The 19,513-nt window shown below is 42.2% G+C and overlaps 1 protein-coding gene across 1 annotated transcript in view; it reads left to right on the forward strand.

Moving 5' to 3' along the window:
* The window catches only part of PSAP (prosaposin), a 37,733-nt gene extending 22,895 nt beyond the window's left edge, over positions 1-14,838 (forward strand). The window contains exons 6-14 of the mRNA XM_073685850.1: positions 985-1,125; positions 1,653-1,709; positions 3,946-4,065; positions 4,173-4,268; positions 6,214-6,394; positions 6,666-6,829; positions 10,085-10,165; positions 10,638-10,742; positions 14,080-14,838. Coding sequence (XP_073541951.1) covers positions 985-1,125; positions 1,653-1,709; positions 3,946-4,065; positions 4,173-4,268; positions 6,214-6,394; positions 6,666-6,829; positions 10,085-10,165; positions 10,638-10,742; positions 14,080-14,115 — 981 coding nt within the window. The 3' untranslated portion in view covers positions 14,116-14,838. The remainder of the gene's footprint in view (positions 1-984; positions 1,126-1,652; positions 1,710-3,945; positions 4,066-4,172; positions 4,269-6,213; positions 6,395-6,665; positions 6,830-10,084; positions 10,166-10,637; positions 10,743-14,079) is intronic.
* The last annotated feature ends 4,675 nt before the right edge of the window (positions 14,839-19,513 follow it).

Below are 19,513 nucleotides of genomic sequence, written 5' to 3' on the forward strand. Positions count from 1 at the left end.
TAACCTGTATTAAAAACAATTGATTATAAAATCACTAAACTAGTAATACACAAGAAAAGGAGAAAAAAATTGCCGCATATTCCTGTTAGCTACATCTCCGGACTTCTGGTATAAAAATCATTTAAGGTGTAACCATCCTTCAGCAGCCGTTCGTTTTTTTTTACCTAAGGCTGTGTGCCCACGTAGCATTTTTCAAGCGTATATGCTGCGGAATTTCCGCAGCGTAAACGCTTGTAAAACGCATGTATATCCGCACCCCATGGTCCCCAATGGCATTCTGCAATGTCAATGCCCATGCTGCGGATTTTTCTGCAGCGTATATGCTGCGGTCAAAAATCCGCAGCATGTTCATTAATTTTGCGGAAGTGCAGCGGAATCAATGTGCGGATGGTACCCAAGTCTGGATGAGAGGAGACTCTCATCCAGACCTGGGTACCAAAGAACCTGTAAAAAAAAGAATAAAATAAAGTTTATACTTATCTTCTGATGTTTTCCCTCCGTCGCGCTGTTGTCTGAAGGACCTGCCACGTCATTGAGTCATGTGACCCACCACATGACTCAATGACGTCACCGCAGGTCCTGCACACAACAGCGTGAGCTGCTCAAGCCTCCGGACGGGGCAGAGAATGCATCGGAAGGTGAGTATAAAGTTTTATTTTTTACCATTCTGAACAAGTTGTCAAGCACTTTTCCAAGTGATGCTTGGAGAAGTGCTTGATAACCCGCATGCGGAAATGCATGCAAAGACGCCTCACAAACGCTTCTACCTGGCGGGAAAACCGCATGTAATATCCGCATGCGATTTTCCCGCCAGGGAGAAGCGTAAAAAATATGCTTCAGGTCCGCAACGTGGGCACATAGCCTGAATGGCCTAATTGTATTAAACTTTTTTTGCTAATTTGAATCCTTCCCCTGACATTCAAGGTATGTGTATAATTTGTATCTTTTTTTTTTTTTTTTTTTTTTCCCCCTGTCATTTTCTAGAATGCTGATGTCTGCAAAGACTGTCTCCAGCTTGTCAACGACATCCAAGAGTCGCTTAAAACCAACTCTTCTTTTGGCAAATCTCTGATTGAAAATGCTCTGAAACAATGTGATCTGCTTGGTGGTGGTATAAGTGATTTAGTAGGTATCTCCCTTCAGCTAACTTGTTGATATCTGGTATTTCTACATGTTCTCTCTAAAATGAATTGACTCATCTGTACCTTCATGTAGAAAATATTACCTTTTTCACAATGACATATTCACTGTCTTTTGGTCAAAAACAAGGTACGTGTTTGGGTTTCCACCATTCTGTATAAACTTCTAATATGAAGGTGCCCTCACACCTTTATACAGCTTGTTCGGTCACCGCTCTCCCCCAGATATATCCACATCTATGCAATGAGCAGGGTATAGTAAGTGACTGAGCTACATCTGTTAGAGTGATCAGTCACGGGGAGCCGCCAACTTAGAGCTGAGAAGGATTCAGTTAGTCAGTTTCTAATAGTGATGCCATAGACCTAATATGAAAGAGCAGAATTAACTGGGTAGAAAGGTAAAATGAGCAATTGTAAGTGCACAGTGCTATATAATATGGTGATTGCAATATATTAAGAGGATATACGTTTTGATGGGACTGCTTTAAATGACTTAATTTTGTTTTCCCTCAGTGCAAGACCTATGTTAATCAGTATGCCGAACTTGTTATACAAATGATTATCCAAATGGTAAGATCATTAATGATTATCAATAACAAATGTTTCTGTCTATTGCCTCGTTTCATTTAAGAATTGGTGGGCACGAGTGCTGCGGGCAGAACTAGTTCTATGCCGGTTGATGTAATGCGTGGCTGCGCCGGCTTGGTTGGGATTGTCTTTGGGTGGCTTTCTGGTTTGTGGAACAGAACATGTGGACAAGGGTTTTTATTGTGACATCTTGGCTTTAGTGTGATATATAAAACTAAACTCCAGGAAAAACTTGTGCTTACGATATGCCCGTTATACGCTACTGTGACATGTTCTTTTGATGGCTCTATCTTTGCTTCATACTGTTCTTTAATTCACTGTACATTGTACTGATCTTTCCTTTCTCTTTGGTGCTGGTCCTTTTGGTTTCTATAACTGATCAGGATCAGGTATGTGTATTTTACTGTGCACCCTACAAACTGCACACTTATTAAAAAAAAAAAAAAGACCAAAAGCTTAAACTGCTGGTGGTGTGGATTTGTGATAACCTTTTAATAATCTAACTGTAAAGTACGTGACTTTTTTTTCCCCTAATAACCAAGTATTTGGTGTGACTGACTTGTGCCAACTTTTAACCCTTTCTCTAGATTTCTTATGGGTTTATTAAACTTTGTATGTGCTCTTGATGGCTTTTATTTTATTGCCATATTTGTAGGGAAAAAAACACCTCCAAATCTCCTCCTATATTGATCTATTGCAACAAAGCAGAAACTTACAAAACTGAGGGGTTCTTATTTAATATTCTGATTGGGCTGGGGAAGCCCACTGCCACGTTATGGCAAACAGGAGTCCCTGTCCTTTCAAAGTTGTGGCGTCTACCACCGCTGATGTGATATCTTACCAGCTTTTTGTGTATTAATTGCTGTCTGGCCTTATACTTAACCGTCATTTTAATTTTGATTTGATAAATCAATAGTACACATGAAAATAAGAATTTTTAGAGGAATCTTCTTTCTCTGCCAGGACCGATCATTCATTTTATGAGTAAAATCTGAATTCAGTTGTTACATTACTGAGAGGAGATGACAGCTGGTACTGATAAGATTCTTTGTAGAGGAGAGGTGGATGGAGGGGCTCTGTCTCCAGCTCCTCTCCTGTCCACACAGAATCTCATCAGTACCAGCTGCCATCTTTTTGATGGAGAAATCTGTCTTCACTGAATAAAGATTTTACTTGTGAATTGAGAAGTTTAAGAATGAACGGTCAGTACAGGGGGGGGGAGAAGCAGATTTCTCTTGTAAGATATATTACACAACTTCTTATTTTCATGTTCACTATTAGTTTATCAAATCAAAATTAAAACTGTTCCCCTTTAACATGAATTTAAATGTAACTGATCCTCCAAAACTGATTTTAACATGGCCTAAGTGAAATTGGCTAACATTGATAACCCATCTAAGCAACTGCAATCTTAACTAATCCTTATAGGAGGGTTTTGTTTTTCTTTAAATCCATAAGATCTCTTTCCGATTGAATCCTTTCACAGGATCACTAGCATTTTGGGAAGGGCAGATGACTTGCTTAATGCATGGAACTCTTAAATCCATAACTGCTTGTACACACTTCTGATTCCACTCTACTTGAGAAATGTTCATGAAGAAATCCTCATTACTAGCACCACTGTGATTACTTATTCACATTTGTATCAATTTTATATTCACTGCTCATAAGCACAAATTCGAGTTGTCTTTCATTTCATTCCTCTTTAAATCTGCTACATGAAGCAATTTTACTTATGAAAACGTACATGCACAGTTCATAAATACCTTTTTTTTTTTCCCTAGAGTTTGACCAGTTCTTTAAAGGAGTATTCCTATCTCCAAGATCCTATCCTAATATGTAGTAGGTGTAATATTAGCAAATACCTCCTATTAGAAATGTATAATTTTTCTGATTTGCTATGTCTTTCCTAATGTGCAGGCATTGCAGGACCTCAGGTATCCATGGTTACAGCAACTAGCTATCTAATTCACTATCAGTGATTGTAACCATAGATGCCTGAGGTCCTGCAATGCCCTGCACATGAGGAAAGAGACATGGCAAATCAGAAAAACTATTCTACATTTCTAATAGGAGGTATCTGCTAATATTATACCTACTACATATTGAGATGGCATCTTGGAGATGGGAATACCCCTTTTAAGCTAATCACAGATGAATAATGCTACACTATATCACCACTTATTAAGTATTATATTTATTCATGTCCTCCTTTCAGCCAGCACAGCAGATCTGTAGTGCCTCAGGCTTGTGTGCACAGGAAAAGGCTCAACCAATGGTGGAAATGACTCCTGCAAAAGTTCTTGTTCCTGCTGTGAAACTTCAGCCTGCTATAAAGGTAAGGTCTGCACAACAGCATTGTAAAGGAATCATTGAGCCCATTAAGATGTGCTAGACGTAAACTGTCTTTTATTACATCCTAACTTCAATTTGCTTACTTTAAAGATTAAACAAGAACCTATCCAGTTCAATCCAGTTTGTGAAGTTTGCGAAATAGTAATAAAAAGACTTGAAGACCTTCTAGAGAAAAATTCTACAGAGGTATGCTTTATACCCAGACAGAGCAATGCATGTTGTCAGAGAAGGTTAGACTTATATCAGCCATTGTCTGCACTCTGGCTGAGGGGCTGAACAGCATGCCAGTTTTACTGTAAATCTACCTGGCTTTTGTAGATCTTCTTGGCTTCTAAGGGGACTGTCAGTACGGAATGATTGTTCTCACCAAGTACAGGAGCCTGGCGCATCAGGCGGGGCCAAACAATTAAGTGCATGTTCTCACCTTGTTTTCAATCCATCTCCACCCTTCTCCATGAAGCCAGAACTGTCATGTGTGTAGGGGGTGCTGATAAAGGGGAAACCAAGAGTGAAGGTTTGGCTTGAATGAATGGCTGATGTACTTGCTTTGAACATTCATGCTCTGCTGATTGAGTCCCTTTAAACCAGACCAGAGTTGCAGCTATATATGACAAACTGGCTACATACTGAGCTGCTTCCCTGACTGGAGCAACAAGATGCTTACTTGGCAGAGAAAAGGTTAAAATACTTGGTATAATGTGAGTGCTCAAACTTTTAAAGGGTTGTTCCCGTGTTCATAAATGGATATTATTGGAAAGTGCATGTGAAAACAAACTCCTTAATGGCCGCCAATACGACTTAAAACTGACCTGTGATATAAGAGACTAGCATTCTGACGGGTGACAATCCAGCAGCTATCAGCTGTACACTTGATAAATTACCACTACATTTTTAAACCTAAAATGTTAACAAAATAAAACCACATTTTACAAATGGTGCTGATGTAAAGCAGAGATGAGGGAAATGTTATTTATTAATGTTGTGTGCTATGACTATCTGGATTAAAGAGATAATTATTCAAAGTTTGAAAATTGCAAATCTTTTGAAAAAATGTTCACGTTTCTGATATTTTTAAAAATAAACACAACGTATCAACCTAATTTTACCACTAACCTAAGGTATGTGTCACGAAAGTCTCTAAAATCAATGGGATATGTTGAAGCATTCCAGAGTTATTACTACATAAAGTGACACATGTCAGATTTCAAAAATTTGGCCTGGCCATTATGGGGTTAAAGTTCGCTGCAGTTCTTGGGGTCTTCATTTTGACAGCTTGTTGCCTAGGATACTGACCACAGCAAGCACTGCACTGAAGCTGGTCGGGATTAGGAGGTAACAGCGCATTCCAGCAATCCTGGCCAGCTTCAAAACAGTGCAAGCCCGAAAAGAGCTTGTAATTGTTCTGCTTGCCAGCGGTGGTCGGTCTCCAAGACAACGAGCTGTAACAAGTTAATATCTCAAGATCAGCTGACCATTTTAATGAGCAGTAAATGTTAAAATTGCTTGTAAATACAAGCACTTGCTGACCATTCAGCAATGAAAATGGGAATAACAGTTTAGGCTGCACTAAGACGAATACAGCATCTTGCCATGAAACAATACAAAATGTGGACAGTTTAAAAGAAAATAAATAAAAAAAAACAAACATGTTTGTTTTGTAAATCAATAGTACCCATGAATACAAGAGATCTTATGAGCGTAATCTGCTTCTTTCTCTGCACGGTCTGATCAATCATTCTCAATTCACGGGTAAGATCTGTAGTCAGTAAAGACAGATTGTTACATTACTGAGATGGCAGTTGCTGGTCATTCTACGTTTGCGTAGATGGCGGCTGCTGCTGACTAGGTCCTATCTTCATAATGGGAGAGTGTCTTCACTGAATGCAGATTTTACCAGTGAATTGAGATTTTTGTGAGTGAAAGATCAGTCCAGGGGGAAAGAGAAGCAGATTATGCAGAGTTATTTTACAAGTATCTTATTTTCATGTGCACCATTGATTTTATGAAATAAAATGACTGTAGCGCTTTAAATCTCGGAATACATTACATTAGAAGTCGGTAGATCTTTTTTTGCCTTCTGTTAATATAACTGCTCTTCACACAATGAGACTTGTAATTCTTTCCGCTATAGGAGCACATAAAGGAAGTCCTGGAAGAAATCTGCAGCATAATTCCTTCCAAATATCGTAACGCATGCATAGATTTTATCGATACCTACAGCGCAGCTGTTATTGCGCTGATTGCGCAAGAGATGCCACCAGACCAAATCTGCTCGGTGCTTGGATGTTGCAGTTCTCGAGAACAAAAGTCAAGTAAAGTTATTTTCTGTGTTTTTCCCTTTTTTTGTGTAGAAATGGTTGTGTGCAAAGTTATTAATGTAATACATTTTATATATGATGTGTAGTTAATCTTCCATAGAGCAGTTTGTGTCTAGTTTCTGTAGCTTTAGGATGAACTGACAAGGCAAGAAGTGGGATGAAACAAGCATTTCTGCTGTTTGCGTTTTACTTTGTGGATATTAAATTGGTGTCAAGACCATGAACTTTTTATAAATATTCTGAGCTAAACTTATACTCTTCACAGTGAAACTCAGTGCCGAACATATTCAGTCTGGAGGTTCCTGTCCAGTGTGCAAGATGATTGTGGAATATATGGACAAGCTTCTGGAGAAAAATGCTACTCAAGAGAGAATCAAGAATGCTTTACATGTGGTGTGCAATTACCTGCCAGACAAAATGGCAGATGAGGTAAACTACTGCTACATTCTTCTGTTCTTCTTTTTTTTTTTTTTTTTTTTTTCCTTTATGGCCAGATTCTAGCCTGAATGACTAGTATCACAAATGTTTTTTTTTTTTTTTTCTTGTCACATTTTATTTATTTTACTTGTATACAGCCATTAATTCCACAGTGCTGTACAGACACCTGATTATTGTTCACTAATTTTGATTTTTGTATATCCATTTTCTTACTATTTACACATTAAAAACCTCCTCTGTGTTTTTTTACCCTGTGAACAAACAGAAGTGACGGTAAGGCTATGTGCCCACGATGCAGAAATGCTCCGGATTTTTCCTGAGCGTTTCTGCATCTCCCTGGCAGAAAAAACACATGCGGATTGTACATGCGGATTGTACATGCTTTTTTCCTGCTAGGGACATGCGGAAGTGAAGTGTTCTTCACTTGCATTTCCGCATGCGGGTTGTCAAGCACTTTCCAAGCTATTTTTTTTTAGCATCACTCGGAAAGTGCTTGACAACTTGGTCACACTGTATAAATCTATGCAAACTGCATGGATTTATATAGTGTGACCAAAAGAATGGTAAAAAATAAATATATACTTGCCTTCTGATGGCCCCCGGAGTCCTTGTCTCTGCTTGCCGCCAGCTCGCGGTAGATTTAAGGACCTGCCGACGTCCGCATCGAGTGACCAGTCACATCACTAAATGACGTCAGCGCAGGTCCTTTAGTCTACCACGAGCTGCCGGCAAGCCAAGGACACCGGGGGCCAATCAGAAGGTAAGTATAATATTTTTATTTTTTTATTTTATTATTTTTTTTTTTTTTACAGATACTATGGTACCCGGGTCTGGAGGAGAGTCTCCTCTTCTCCAAACCCAGGTACCATCCGCACATTGGAACGCATGGATTCCGCATGTACAGATGCAGTGATGCGTAATCCATGCTTTCCAATGCAAGTCAATGGCGACGAAAATGCAGCGCTTCTGCAAAATAATTGGTAGTGCTGCGTATTTTTCCTTAATGATAATCCGCAGCGGAAATTTCCGCATCATGTGCACAGTACATGCGGATTATCATTGGGGAACATGGCAGGCCTTCTACCAAGCATTTTTTAAGTGTTTCTGCAGCGGAATTGCCACTGCGGAAACGCTTAAAAAATGCGTAGTGGGCACACAGCCTTAGTGGCAAATCCAAGTTTCTCCGGACAACACTTAATATAGTAGTACTTTCTTCTGCTGTGGCTTAGAGGACAGTAGGGTATCTCACAGTACCATTTAAAGGAGTTGTCCTCTACTGGACAAACGCCTTCTTAAATGCTGAAGTACCCCAAGTACATGTTTGTGGGGTTTTTTCTCTCCCTTGAGGTACTTATTTTTATTAAAGGGAACCTGTCACATCCTAGCTGCCCTCTAGACTGCCCCCATAGTGGTGTTAGTGATGCAATATGCATCAGAAACAAGCTGTCTTCATGAAAATTGGTGCAGCCATCATGGTTTTAACGTTTAATATACTTAGATCCTACCTGTCTTTTCAGTCATAGGGGTGTGCTTGTCATATTCAGTCATGGGCAGGCGCAGCATTTGCTCACTGCTGGCGCCGTCCATGTATTTGAATCCTGCTCCCGGCAAACGCTGATATTGTGGGGCGCATGAACACTTTTATGTCCGGCCGCCTGCGCAGTGAGGCTGAGTGATTACAAGCTTCACTGCACATGCACGGAGAACATACTGCATCATAGCACATGCGCATTGAAGCTGGTAATCACACAGCCTCACTGCGCATGTGCGGGGAATAGTCATAGCGCATGTGCAGTGCAGCTTCGAACTACACAGCTTCACTGCGCATGCGCTATGTTCCCCACGTATGTGCAGTGAAGCTGGTAATCACAGCCTCACTGCGCAGACAGCCGGACATATACAAGTACGTCTGTGCCCCACAATATCGGCGTTTGCCAGGAGCAGGATTCAAATACATGGCTGGTGCCAGCAGTGAGTGAATGCTGTGCCCGCCCATGACTGAATATGACAAGCACTAACCTATGACTGAAAACACAGGTAGGATCTAAGTATATTAAACTTTATAAAATCATTATAGCTGAACCAATTTTCATGAAAACAGCTGGTTAATGATGCACATTGCATCACTGACAACGTTATGGGGGCAGTCTAGAGGGCAGCTAGGACGTGACAGATTCCCTTTAAAGGGTTTCCCACTACTGGACAGCCCTTTCCTAAATGCTTAAGGTGTAATTTTTCAGACAACTCGTGTCCGCTGAGTACGTCCTGCTTTATTCTGATCTGATGGTGAGGATTAGGACATGTTTTGCATTTTACAAATCTCCTTATCGGTTACGTCATTTTCACAGATCTGTGAGACTCTATGGGTCTAATAAAGTATCAGACATCACTTGGACACTTCACACAATGCATGAATGAACCCTAACTTGTGTTATTTTTATTTTTTTTTAAATGCCCATTTCTTATGCTGTAAATGCAGATGAACGTAAACCAACATAGCCCGGCAGTTGGTGGGAAGGGCAAGCAACATGACCAGCCCTTAAAGCGGTTTTCCCACAAACAAGTTCATTTTTTTTACCAATAGATCTTAGAATAATAACGTCAACAATTAGATGTGTTTAAATAAAATGTTCATGTGCTGAGATAATCTTATAAATGTGCCCCTGCTGTGCAATGTGTAATGGCTGTGTCTGACCATACAGGGATGTAGTCTGATCATACCACAGCTCCTGGGCAGTGGAGGAAGCAAAATAGATTATACAGACAGTACAGCACGGGATCACAGCAGATTCTTTCTGTGAGGTAAAACATTTCACTGCCTGTTAAGTAATGTTTTACCTCAAAGAATCAGCTGTGATCCCATGGTGTCCTGTCTGTATACTCTTTATGCTCCTCCTCCTCCCCCCCCCCCCCCCCGTCCAGGAGCTGTGGTATGATCAGATCATGTTCCTGTACTGTCAGACACAACCATTGCACATTAACAGTACGGACACATTTATGAGATTATCTCTGCACAGGAACATTCTATTTAAATTCATCCAATCATGGAACTTATTCAAAGATCTATTGATCAAAATGAACTTTTGGTCATGGGAAAACCCCTTTAAGCCTTCAGTGATGAGACTGCTTCTGTGTCTAATGTTTGAATGCTAACATTACCTAGAGCCATTTTAATACTAACTCGTCGACTCTTTAATGTACATGTTACATGATTACCCTTACAGGTTATTCTGTGCTTTTTCTTAGTGCCTTGTCCTTGTTGATACCTATGAACGTTTATTTATTGAGCTGTTTCTGCAAGTGATGGACCCAACAATTGTTTGTGAGGTAAGATGTGGACATAGTGAATTGCAAATCATTTTCCAAAGTTGGGTTGTTTTTTATTTTTTTTTAAATCAAATGTTTTTTATTGATTTTTATAAAGGTTTTCACAAAGGTAAAAATAAAAAAAAAAAACAGCCAGACAAACATTGGAGAACCACAGTTCTCCACCCCCCAACCTTAAGAAGCATTAAACATGAGTTATTTATACATCTTGGCTCTGTAAAACCAGCATAATTAGATGAACGAATATGGTAACAATAGTCTATCCAATTACATATAACTTGTGGAAGTACTAATAACATTTTTATTAATTTTCAAAGAAGTTTGATTTGAGGAATATAAGCATAACTCAAAGCAAGCCGAGGCGAAATCTCCTCAGTTCCCTAGATGTCAAACCAGAGCCATCAATCCAAAGCTGCTTAAGTTTTTTTTTTTACGTTTTTTTTGTAACGTACTTTTTTTTTTTTTTATACAGAAAATGAATCTGTGCACTAATGCAAAACCACTTTTGGGAAGTGAAAAATGCATGTGGGGGCCAAGTTACTGGTGCAAAGATATGGAAACTGCAGGACGTTGCAATGTAAGTGACTCCTATTCTTACTAATCTACCTGCTGGTTTAGTTTTACACAAATGAATCAATCTGTAGTCTTTCACATGCTTCTGGTTCATCCATTTTGTATTGGTTTTTTTTATTGGTGTGTTTTAGTTAAAGGGGTATTCCCATCTCCAAGATCTTGTCCCAATATGTAGTTAACAAATACCTCCAATTAGAAATGTAGTATAGTTTTTCTGATTCGCTATGTCTTTCCTCATGTGCAGGCATTGCAGAACCTTAAATATCCATGGTTACGACCACTAGCAACTAGCTATCTAATTCACTATAAGTGGTCATAACCATGGACACCTGAAGTCCTGCAATGCCTGCACATGAGGAAAGAGACATGGCAAGTCAGAAAAACTATACTACATTTGTAATTGGAGGCATTTGCTAATACACCCTCCCAAGTATCTCTCTGTCTGCAATAAGCTCCATGCCACTTATGACCTCTTTATGTCACGTAATTTCTTCTTCCTGGGCATCACAGAAACATAGCTGACACCCTCCGACACTGCCTCCCCTGCTGCGCTGGGTTGCTTTAGCCTCCACATCACCCAGACCCCTCGCCCCGGTAACAGACATGGTGGAGGAGTGGGTCTTCTCCTTTCTACCAACTGCACCTTTAGCACTACCCCACCACTGCTCTCCCTTATTCTCCCTTCTTTTGAAGTCCACTTTGTCAGCATCTACTCTCCCTCTAACCACCAAGTAGCCGTCAAATACTGACTTCCGGGCCCAGTCACTGCCTTTATTGTCCAATTCTCCACCTGGCTTCTTTAATTTCGCTCTGCTGACATTCCCACAATCATCATGGGCGATCTCAACTTCTCCACTGATACCCGCCAGTCAGCAGCATCCAAACTCCTGTTGCTTCATCTTTTCGACTCATTCAGTGGTCCTCCTCAGGCACCCATACAGACCTTATCTTCACCCGACTCTGCTCCCTATCTAACCTCACAACCTCCCCCTACACCTATCTGACCACCAGCTGCTCACTTTCTCTTACCTGTCACCCATGTCCAGCACCTAGCACACCCCTGCAGAAACCTTGCACATCTAGTCACTCACACACTGACTCTATTCTACCACTGACATCCATATCTTCACTCCATAACACAGTGCCACTGCTTTCTACAATGCCACTCTCGCATCAGCTATTATCTCTGTCGCCCCTCTTGTGCATGGCCCAAGCGTCCAGGGTTGTGGAGCAGCGTTGAAAGAGAACACATTTGCAAGATGACTTCACTGCATTCAAATCAGCCCTCACCTCTGTTAAACAGGCCTACTTCACAACCCTCATATCTTCCTTATCCTACAACCCCAAACAATTATTCAACACTTTTTTTTTTAACTCCCTCCTCTACCCTCCACTGCCCCCTCTGACCTCCCTGATCTCTGCTGAGGAGTTTTCCCCACAAAGTCTCTACTGTCCAACCACCATATCCCCTTTGTTTTCCAGACCGTTGCCCTTCCCTCTCAAAGATCACCGAAGGAGACCTTGCTCATCTCCTCTCCAAATCACACCTCACCACTTGTGCACTGGACCCCATCCCACACTCATCCCATCCCTAACCCATCTCTTCAACCTATCACTAACTTTTGATACCTTCCCCTCTGCCTTCAAACATGCCACAATCACACCCATCCTCAAAAAGTCATGCCTCGACTCAACCGCTTTGTCCAGCTATCGCTCCATATCGCTGCTCCTATTCTCCTCCAAACTCCTTGAGCAACACATTCACACTGAACTTTCCTCACTTCTCATCTAACTCTTCGACAACCAACAATCTGGCTTCCGCTGTCACCATTCCACCGAAACTGCCCTTACCAAAATTACTAATGACTTGCAGCCAAATCTAACAGATGATTTTCTATACTCCTTCTTGACTTGTCCTCTGCCTCGACAGTTGACCACTGCCTCCTACTACATATCCTCTCCTTTGGTGTTAAAAAAGACCTTGCCCTATCCTGGCTCTCCTCATACCTTTCCAACCACACATTTAGTGTCTCCCACATTACCTCCTCATCCCGCCCTCTATGTTGGAGTCCCTCAAGGCTCTGTCCTAGGACACCTACTCTTCTCAATCTATACTCTTGGCCTGGGACAGCTCATAAAGTCCCATGGCTTCCAGTACCTTATGTACGCTGATGACACTCAAATATACCTCTCTGGCCCAGACGTCCCCTCTCTGCTGTCCAGAATCCCAGGGTGTCTATCAGCCATATCCTCCTTCTCCTCTCACTTCCTCAATAACAATGTGGACGAATCTGAACTCATCATTTTTCCTCAACCTTGCGGACCTCCCCCGCCTGATCTTTCTATCACAATAAATGACATCACGCTTTCCCCCGTACCAGCAATCCACTGCCTCGGAGTAACCCTTGACTCGGCCCTGTCCTTCAAACCACACATCCAATCTCTGGCCACCTCCAGCTCAAAAAGATTTCCAGAATCCATCCTTTCCTCAACCCTCAATCTACTAAACTGCTTGTGCATGCCCTCATCTCCCGCCTTCACTACTTCAACATCCTCCTCTGTGACCTACCTGCTAACACTCTCGCACCTCTCCAGTCCATCCTTAACTCTGCTGCGCAACTAGTTCATCTCTCCCCTCACTACTCCTCTGCTACCCCCTTTTGCAAATCCCTTCACTCGCTTCCAGTTGCCCAGCGTATCCAGTTCAAACTACTAACACTGACCTACAAAGCCATCCATAACCTCTCTCCTCCGTACATCTCTGAACTAATCGCCCGATCTATTCTCTTACGTAATCTCCGGTCCTCCCAAGACTACCTTCTCTCCTCCACACTTATTCATTCCTTATCCAATTGCCTCCAAGATTTCTCGTGAATATCCCTCATCCTCTGGAATTCTGTGCCTCAACACGTCATATTATCCACCACACCTGGATCCTTCAGACGAAACCTGAAAACCCATCTCTTTAAGTGAGCTTAAAGCCTGCAAGTTGCCTCGCTACCCCCTCAACACCACTGGAGCTACTGAAACTGCCCCCCCACTATCCTGTAGAATGTAAGTCCGGAAGGGCAGGGCCCTCTTCCCCCTGTACCAGTTTATCATTGTTAGCTTGTTTACTGTAAGTGATATCTGTACTTTGTATGTAACCCCTTCTCATGTACAGCACCATGGAATCAATGGCGCTATATAAATAAATAAGATCTTGGAGATGGGAATACCCCTTTATGGTTTAGTGCCTTCCTGCCCTTACCACATTTATATTTTTTTTTATGGTTTACCATGTCTGAAATACTCTTCTGTAATTGCAAACTGTTTATCAAAATTTTTTTTTTTCTTATTAGGCTATTGCGCACTGCAAGCGTCACGTGTGGAACTAAAGAGCACTATACCCAAATCAATAAAAATAATGGACTGGATCAAGCATTTTTTTTTTGTTCTCCAGGGCTAGTGTTCTATTAAATAGCAGGGAAAAATGTGTGGAGAAGTAATGGCTAGATGTACATATTTGTTCTTTAGAGAGGATAGGAAATAACAATTTTTATGCTTTCATTAAATTTAAACTCTATGAAATTATAATTGGTGTGCATCATGTAATATAAGCCAATCTCATACCCAGCTTATTTCACCACAGCATCGAAAATTACCTGTTTTCACAATACAAATTTCCATCTCTACCAGTCTTAGGTGATAACGGAGCTTGGGTAGAAAGCTGAAACATGTCTGCTGTTTCTAATAATTCAAACTCACAAACTTTGCTTTTTTGTATATTTGTTTTTTTCTTTGGTTCTTTAGATGAAATGCCAAGAGGTTTGGAGTAATTTAGATTATCTAACAAAAACCTGATTTAAATTTACCATAAATTTATTAAGCATTAGTTGTGTAGTACTGTAAATTTTTTTCCTTTGGTCACTTATGTACGGTTTCAGTACCCGTTTCTATTGTTACTGCTTTTAAAATTTTACTGCTTGTGTAACATGCTAAATCTGAGACTTGAATTCATTTAACTTTTTTGAACTACTGTCAAACTTTAAATACAATAAAGTATAGATTGACTTGTTTCTTGCACTAAAGGATAATAAAACCTAATATTCTGTCTTTGAGTTTTGAGTCTGAATTGAGTATGTATGATCACTTGGGCCATAAGAAGATGGTGGCATAGATAAGGCCAGATTAGTGATTTTCAAGGACTTGAAACTTATTAGCCCAAGTATCTGGTGAAATGCAATCAATCTTTAAAATGCTAGTGCGGCAGCCATTAAAAGGCCTTATTACCTCATTGCTGTTTTAAATCTGATGAGGAATAAGTAAATGGTGCCCCCCGAGGGGCAAAAATTCTGTGGGTGAATGCTGCTGACAGCCTGTGGTATTGGTTCCAAAACTGGTCTGAGCCAATCAGGGCTGATTAGCCCCTTAACCATGGGGCCATTTTCCATTTTTGCAATCGTGTTTTCATACCCTTCTTCCCACATAATTTTTAATTTATTCGTACTCCCATGACAGCACCAAGAGAGAGGATCTACCCATCAAGGATAGGAAACCTACAGGTTAAAAAGGGCGGCACCTCTCTCCCGCCTCAGTTTAGGTTTCCTGTCAGGGTGCTGGGGTGGTGAAGTTCCTGCCCCAGTCAGTTCTGAGCTTCTGGAGACGCCACGGCAGGGTTCATTGGGGCACCTCTGTGTGCTTTGCGGTCAGCTTGACATCCCCTCTTGCGGAGGTGGATGGTCCGCTATGTGTGGGTCTGCATGTGGGCAACCCCATCCTGGCCTATTCCCCCCCCCCCCCCCCCCACTCCCGCTACACTATGCAAGAGATCTGGGCCGCGCTGGCGGGGAACGTGACAGGCACGGCCCTGTGACGTGTTTCCGGTGAGCCTGAGCCTTCTGCCGGAAGTGGGCGTGGTTCGCGCGGACGCCAGGAAGTATGGGACCGCATGCGAGTGAGTGAGAACGCCGGAGCGGGAGCCTGTTCACCGCTGACGAGGGGCGTCGCGCCAGTGCTGCTGGGCAGTGATTAGCCCACCTGGGGGGAGGGGGAGTTTCCTTCCTGGGACCCACCACACAGGTACCAGGTATGGCCAGTATGAAAAGGACCTGGCAGCATATAGAGGTGCTTCCCGGCCCATTGTTTTCTTTTGGCAACATGAGAGATTCACAAGAGCAGCTATCAGCTCAGCAAGAACAACTGCTGCAGGAGCAGCCCTCTGGGGAGCCCTCACCTGGCGGTGCAACGTCGTTCCCGGTCTGGGTCCAATACTTCGACTAGGAAGTTAACCGCAAAAAGCAGGAAGGAAGGTCCTGTTATTCGGTGTGATTCTCCGCCAGTTAATAAGGATTCCTCTGCTTCTACGGTACCACATATTCCAGGGAGTAAGTGGAATCTTCGTGAAAGTTCTACTAATGCTTCCTCTTTCTCTGTCTAATTTTTTCAGAGCAAGAAATGTTCATTTAAATCAAAACAGAAGGAATGTGCCCTATGCAGCAATCCGCTCACTGATGCATATATTAAGAAATTGTGTCAACCTTGTATTGACAAGGTGATGACGGAAGAAACCCTGGGGTTTTCCTTAGGTCTAAAAACTTTAATTTAAAGAAGAAATAGAAAAGGCTTTGCGAGGGAATTCTGAGCCCAGGCATCCTCCTCAGGACCCTCAGCCAGGCTCAGACTGATATCTCAGACGTTTCCTCCTCTTCCCTCTCTTCCTCTAATAGCGAGTCTGATAGACAATGTTTTCCTCTGCACGAGGTTGATGCCTTGGTGAAAGCTGTCTGGACCACCATGGGCATTGTGGACACTAGACCGGAAAAATCTTTGGAGAATGTAATGTTTGGTGGATTAGGTCAGAAAAAGAAGAGATGTTTTCCCATGAATACTAAAATTAAAGATCTCATTGATAGAGGGTGGCAAAAGCCAGACAGGAAGGGTAGCATCCCCCCCCTCCCCCCCCTTCAAAAGGATGTATCCGTTTGATGCCACAAGTTCCTCTTGGTCAAAGGCACCAAGGCTAGATGTTGCCATTGCTAAGGCATCAAAAAAGTCTTCTCTCCCCTTTGACATGGGGGCATTAAGAGACCCCCCCCCCCCCCCCCACTTCCCCCTGGACAGACGAGCGGATACCTTTTTGAAAGGAGCATGGGAGACAGCTGCAGGAGCCCTGAAACCAGCAGTTGCGGCCACCTGCACATCCAGAGCCCTGATGGTCTGGCTGGAACAGCTAGATAACCAACTGGAGGAGAGTGTCTCCAGGAAGGAGATTTTCTTCCCTCCCCCTAGTCCAGGGTGCAGCGGACTTTCTGGCTGACGCGTCTGCGGACTCGGTTAGACTGGCAGCGAAATCATCAGCTCTATCAAATGCTGCTCGGAGAGCCCTATGGCTTAAATGCTGGCCTGGAGATGTACAAACGAAGTCTAGACTTTGTACAATTCCTTGTGAGGGGGATTATCTTTACGGCCAAACCATGGATGAACTTTTGGAAAAAGCTGGAGATCCTAAGAAGGGGTTTCCGTCTGTATCTACCCTTTTTTAAGAAATCATTTTGGAAAAAGAAGCTTGTCCGAAGATTTTTTTTTTAGAGAACAGGAGAAATTTGAAGAGCGGTCGCAAAGGTAGAGGCCTACTCTTTGGTTCTTCTTCCAGAGATGAGCAGAAGCCAGGGGAATCACAATCGGCCCAGGTGGGAGGGAGATCGTCATTGGTTTTCCCGGCTTGGGAATGTATTTCACACAGCAATTGGATTCTGAGCCTAATTAGATTTGGTCTTAAATTTCAATTTAAAGCCCTTCCTTACAGTAGATTCATGATTATTCCCTCTAGTAGATTCATGATTATTCCCTCTAGTTCCTCCCCAGAGCGGCAGACTGCCCTCGTATCGGAGATTCAAGACCTAATAAAGAAAAACGTCCTGATTGAGGTTCTGAAAACAGAAGAGGGACACAGATTCTACTCCTTGCTCTTCCTGGTCCCCAAACCAGATGGGTGCTTCAGGACAATCATAAATTTAAGATCCTTAAATAGCCTTCTTAAAATAGATACCTTCAAAATGGAATAATTTAAAACGATAATAAAATTACTTTTCCCCCACTGTTATATGGTAGTCCTGTATCTTAGAGATGCATATTACCATATTCCCATTCATAAGGATTGTCAAAAGTATTTAAGGGTGGCCATGAAAATAAGGGGGGTTGTTTAACACTTCCAGTATACCGCCCTTCCCTTTGGGTCGGCTATAGCCCCGAGAGTTTTTACCAAACTAGCGGCAGAGGTTATGGCCCATATAAGAGAAAAAGACATCTTAATAATCCCTTACCTGGATGATTTCCTGATAGTGGGGAACTCCTTTGTACAATGCGATGCACACCTTCAAGTGACCATTTCTGTCCTAGAAGGCCTAGGTTTGTTTCTAATTCTAGAAATATCTAGGTTGACCCCACGAAAGGCTCAACAGTTCCTGGGGGTCATTTTAGATTTGGAAAGACAGTTATGCCATTTATCAGAAGAAAAGATTGCAAAGATACAGGGCCTAGTAAAACATTTGTATGGATAGACCCTCTGTCACTCCGTAAAGCCATATCATTATTAGGGACCCTGACCAAGTTTTACCACGGTCCGTTGGTCCCAATTTCACTCAAGGGCTCTTCAATGGGATATATTATATAACGACTCAATTCTAGATGGACATCTAGACCATGAGTTTACCTTTGCCCCTCGCTCCTTACAATCCCTTCGTTGGTGGTTGGTATACACTAATCTTTCTAGGGGAGGCCCTTAGGAAAGTAAACCTACTGCAGTCTTGACTACGGATGCAAGTTCTACAGGTTGGGGAGCGCATTTTGAAGGTAACTTAATTCAGGGGACCTGGTCAACCAATGAGGTACACTTTTCCTCGAATGTTAAGGAACTTTTGGCGGTTGATCATGCGCTCAATAGGTTCCTTGTATATTTGCAGGGCCAGGATGTCTGTATACTCTCGGACAATCAAGTCACAGTAGCATATATAAATCAAGGGGGAACCCGTTCAAAAAGACTTAATGAGAGTAGCAGACAGACTTCTTCAGAAAGCAGAAGATCACTTTCTCTCCCTTTCTGCTGTACATCTAAGAGGAAAAGAGAACGTCCGAGCAGATTTTCTCAGCCGCAATTCCCTAAGAGAAGGAGAATGGTCCTTGAACCCTCAGATATTCTCCAAGATTGTGGAAATGTGAGGTCTTCCAACAGTGGACTTGTTCGCAACATACAATCGAAAGGTGACAACGTTTTGTTCTCTAAACCCCAGAAAAAGGCCCTTGGCAGTGGATGCCTTCATGATTCCCTGGGAATTTCTTTTGGCATATGCATTCCCTCCCATGGTCCTGCTTCCTTAAGTCATAAAGAAAATCAGGGCAGACAAAGCCAGAATGATCCTCATATGCCCCTGTTGGCCCAAGAGGCCATGGTTCTCTTGTCTCCGGAAAATGTCAATATCAGACCCCTGGGTTCTTCTGGAGATTCCGGACCTTCTCACTCAGGGTCCGGTTTCCCATCCTCCAGCCTCAAATCTCCATTTAACGGCATGGAATTTGAAAGGGCACTGTTAACCAGCAAAGGGTTTTCCACAAATGTAGTAAACACTCTTCTTTGTAGCAGAAAACCCGTTACTACCCACATCTACGCTAGAACTTAGAGGAAGTTCCTGTCCTTTACAAAATTCAAACCAGAGAATGGGGTTCCTATTGGGAAGATACTAGAATTTCTACAGCGGGGTTTAGAACAGGGCCTTACCACTAGTACATTGAAAGTAC

The sequence above is a fragment of the Phyllobates terribilis genome, unplaced genomic scaffold (assembly GCF_046119375.1).
Source record: "Phyllobates terribilis strain yellow unplaced genomic scaffold, ASM4611937v1 Scaffold_5__5_contigs__length_657084704, whole genome shotgun sequence".
NCBI lineage: Eukaryota > Metazoa > Chordata > Amphibia > Anura > Dendrobatidae > Phyllobates > Phyllobates terribilis.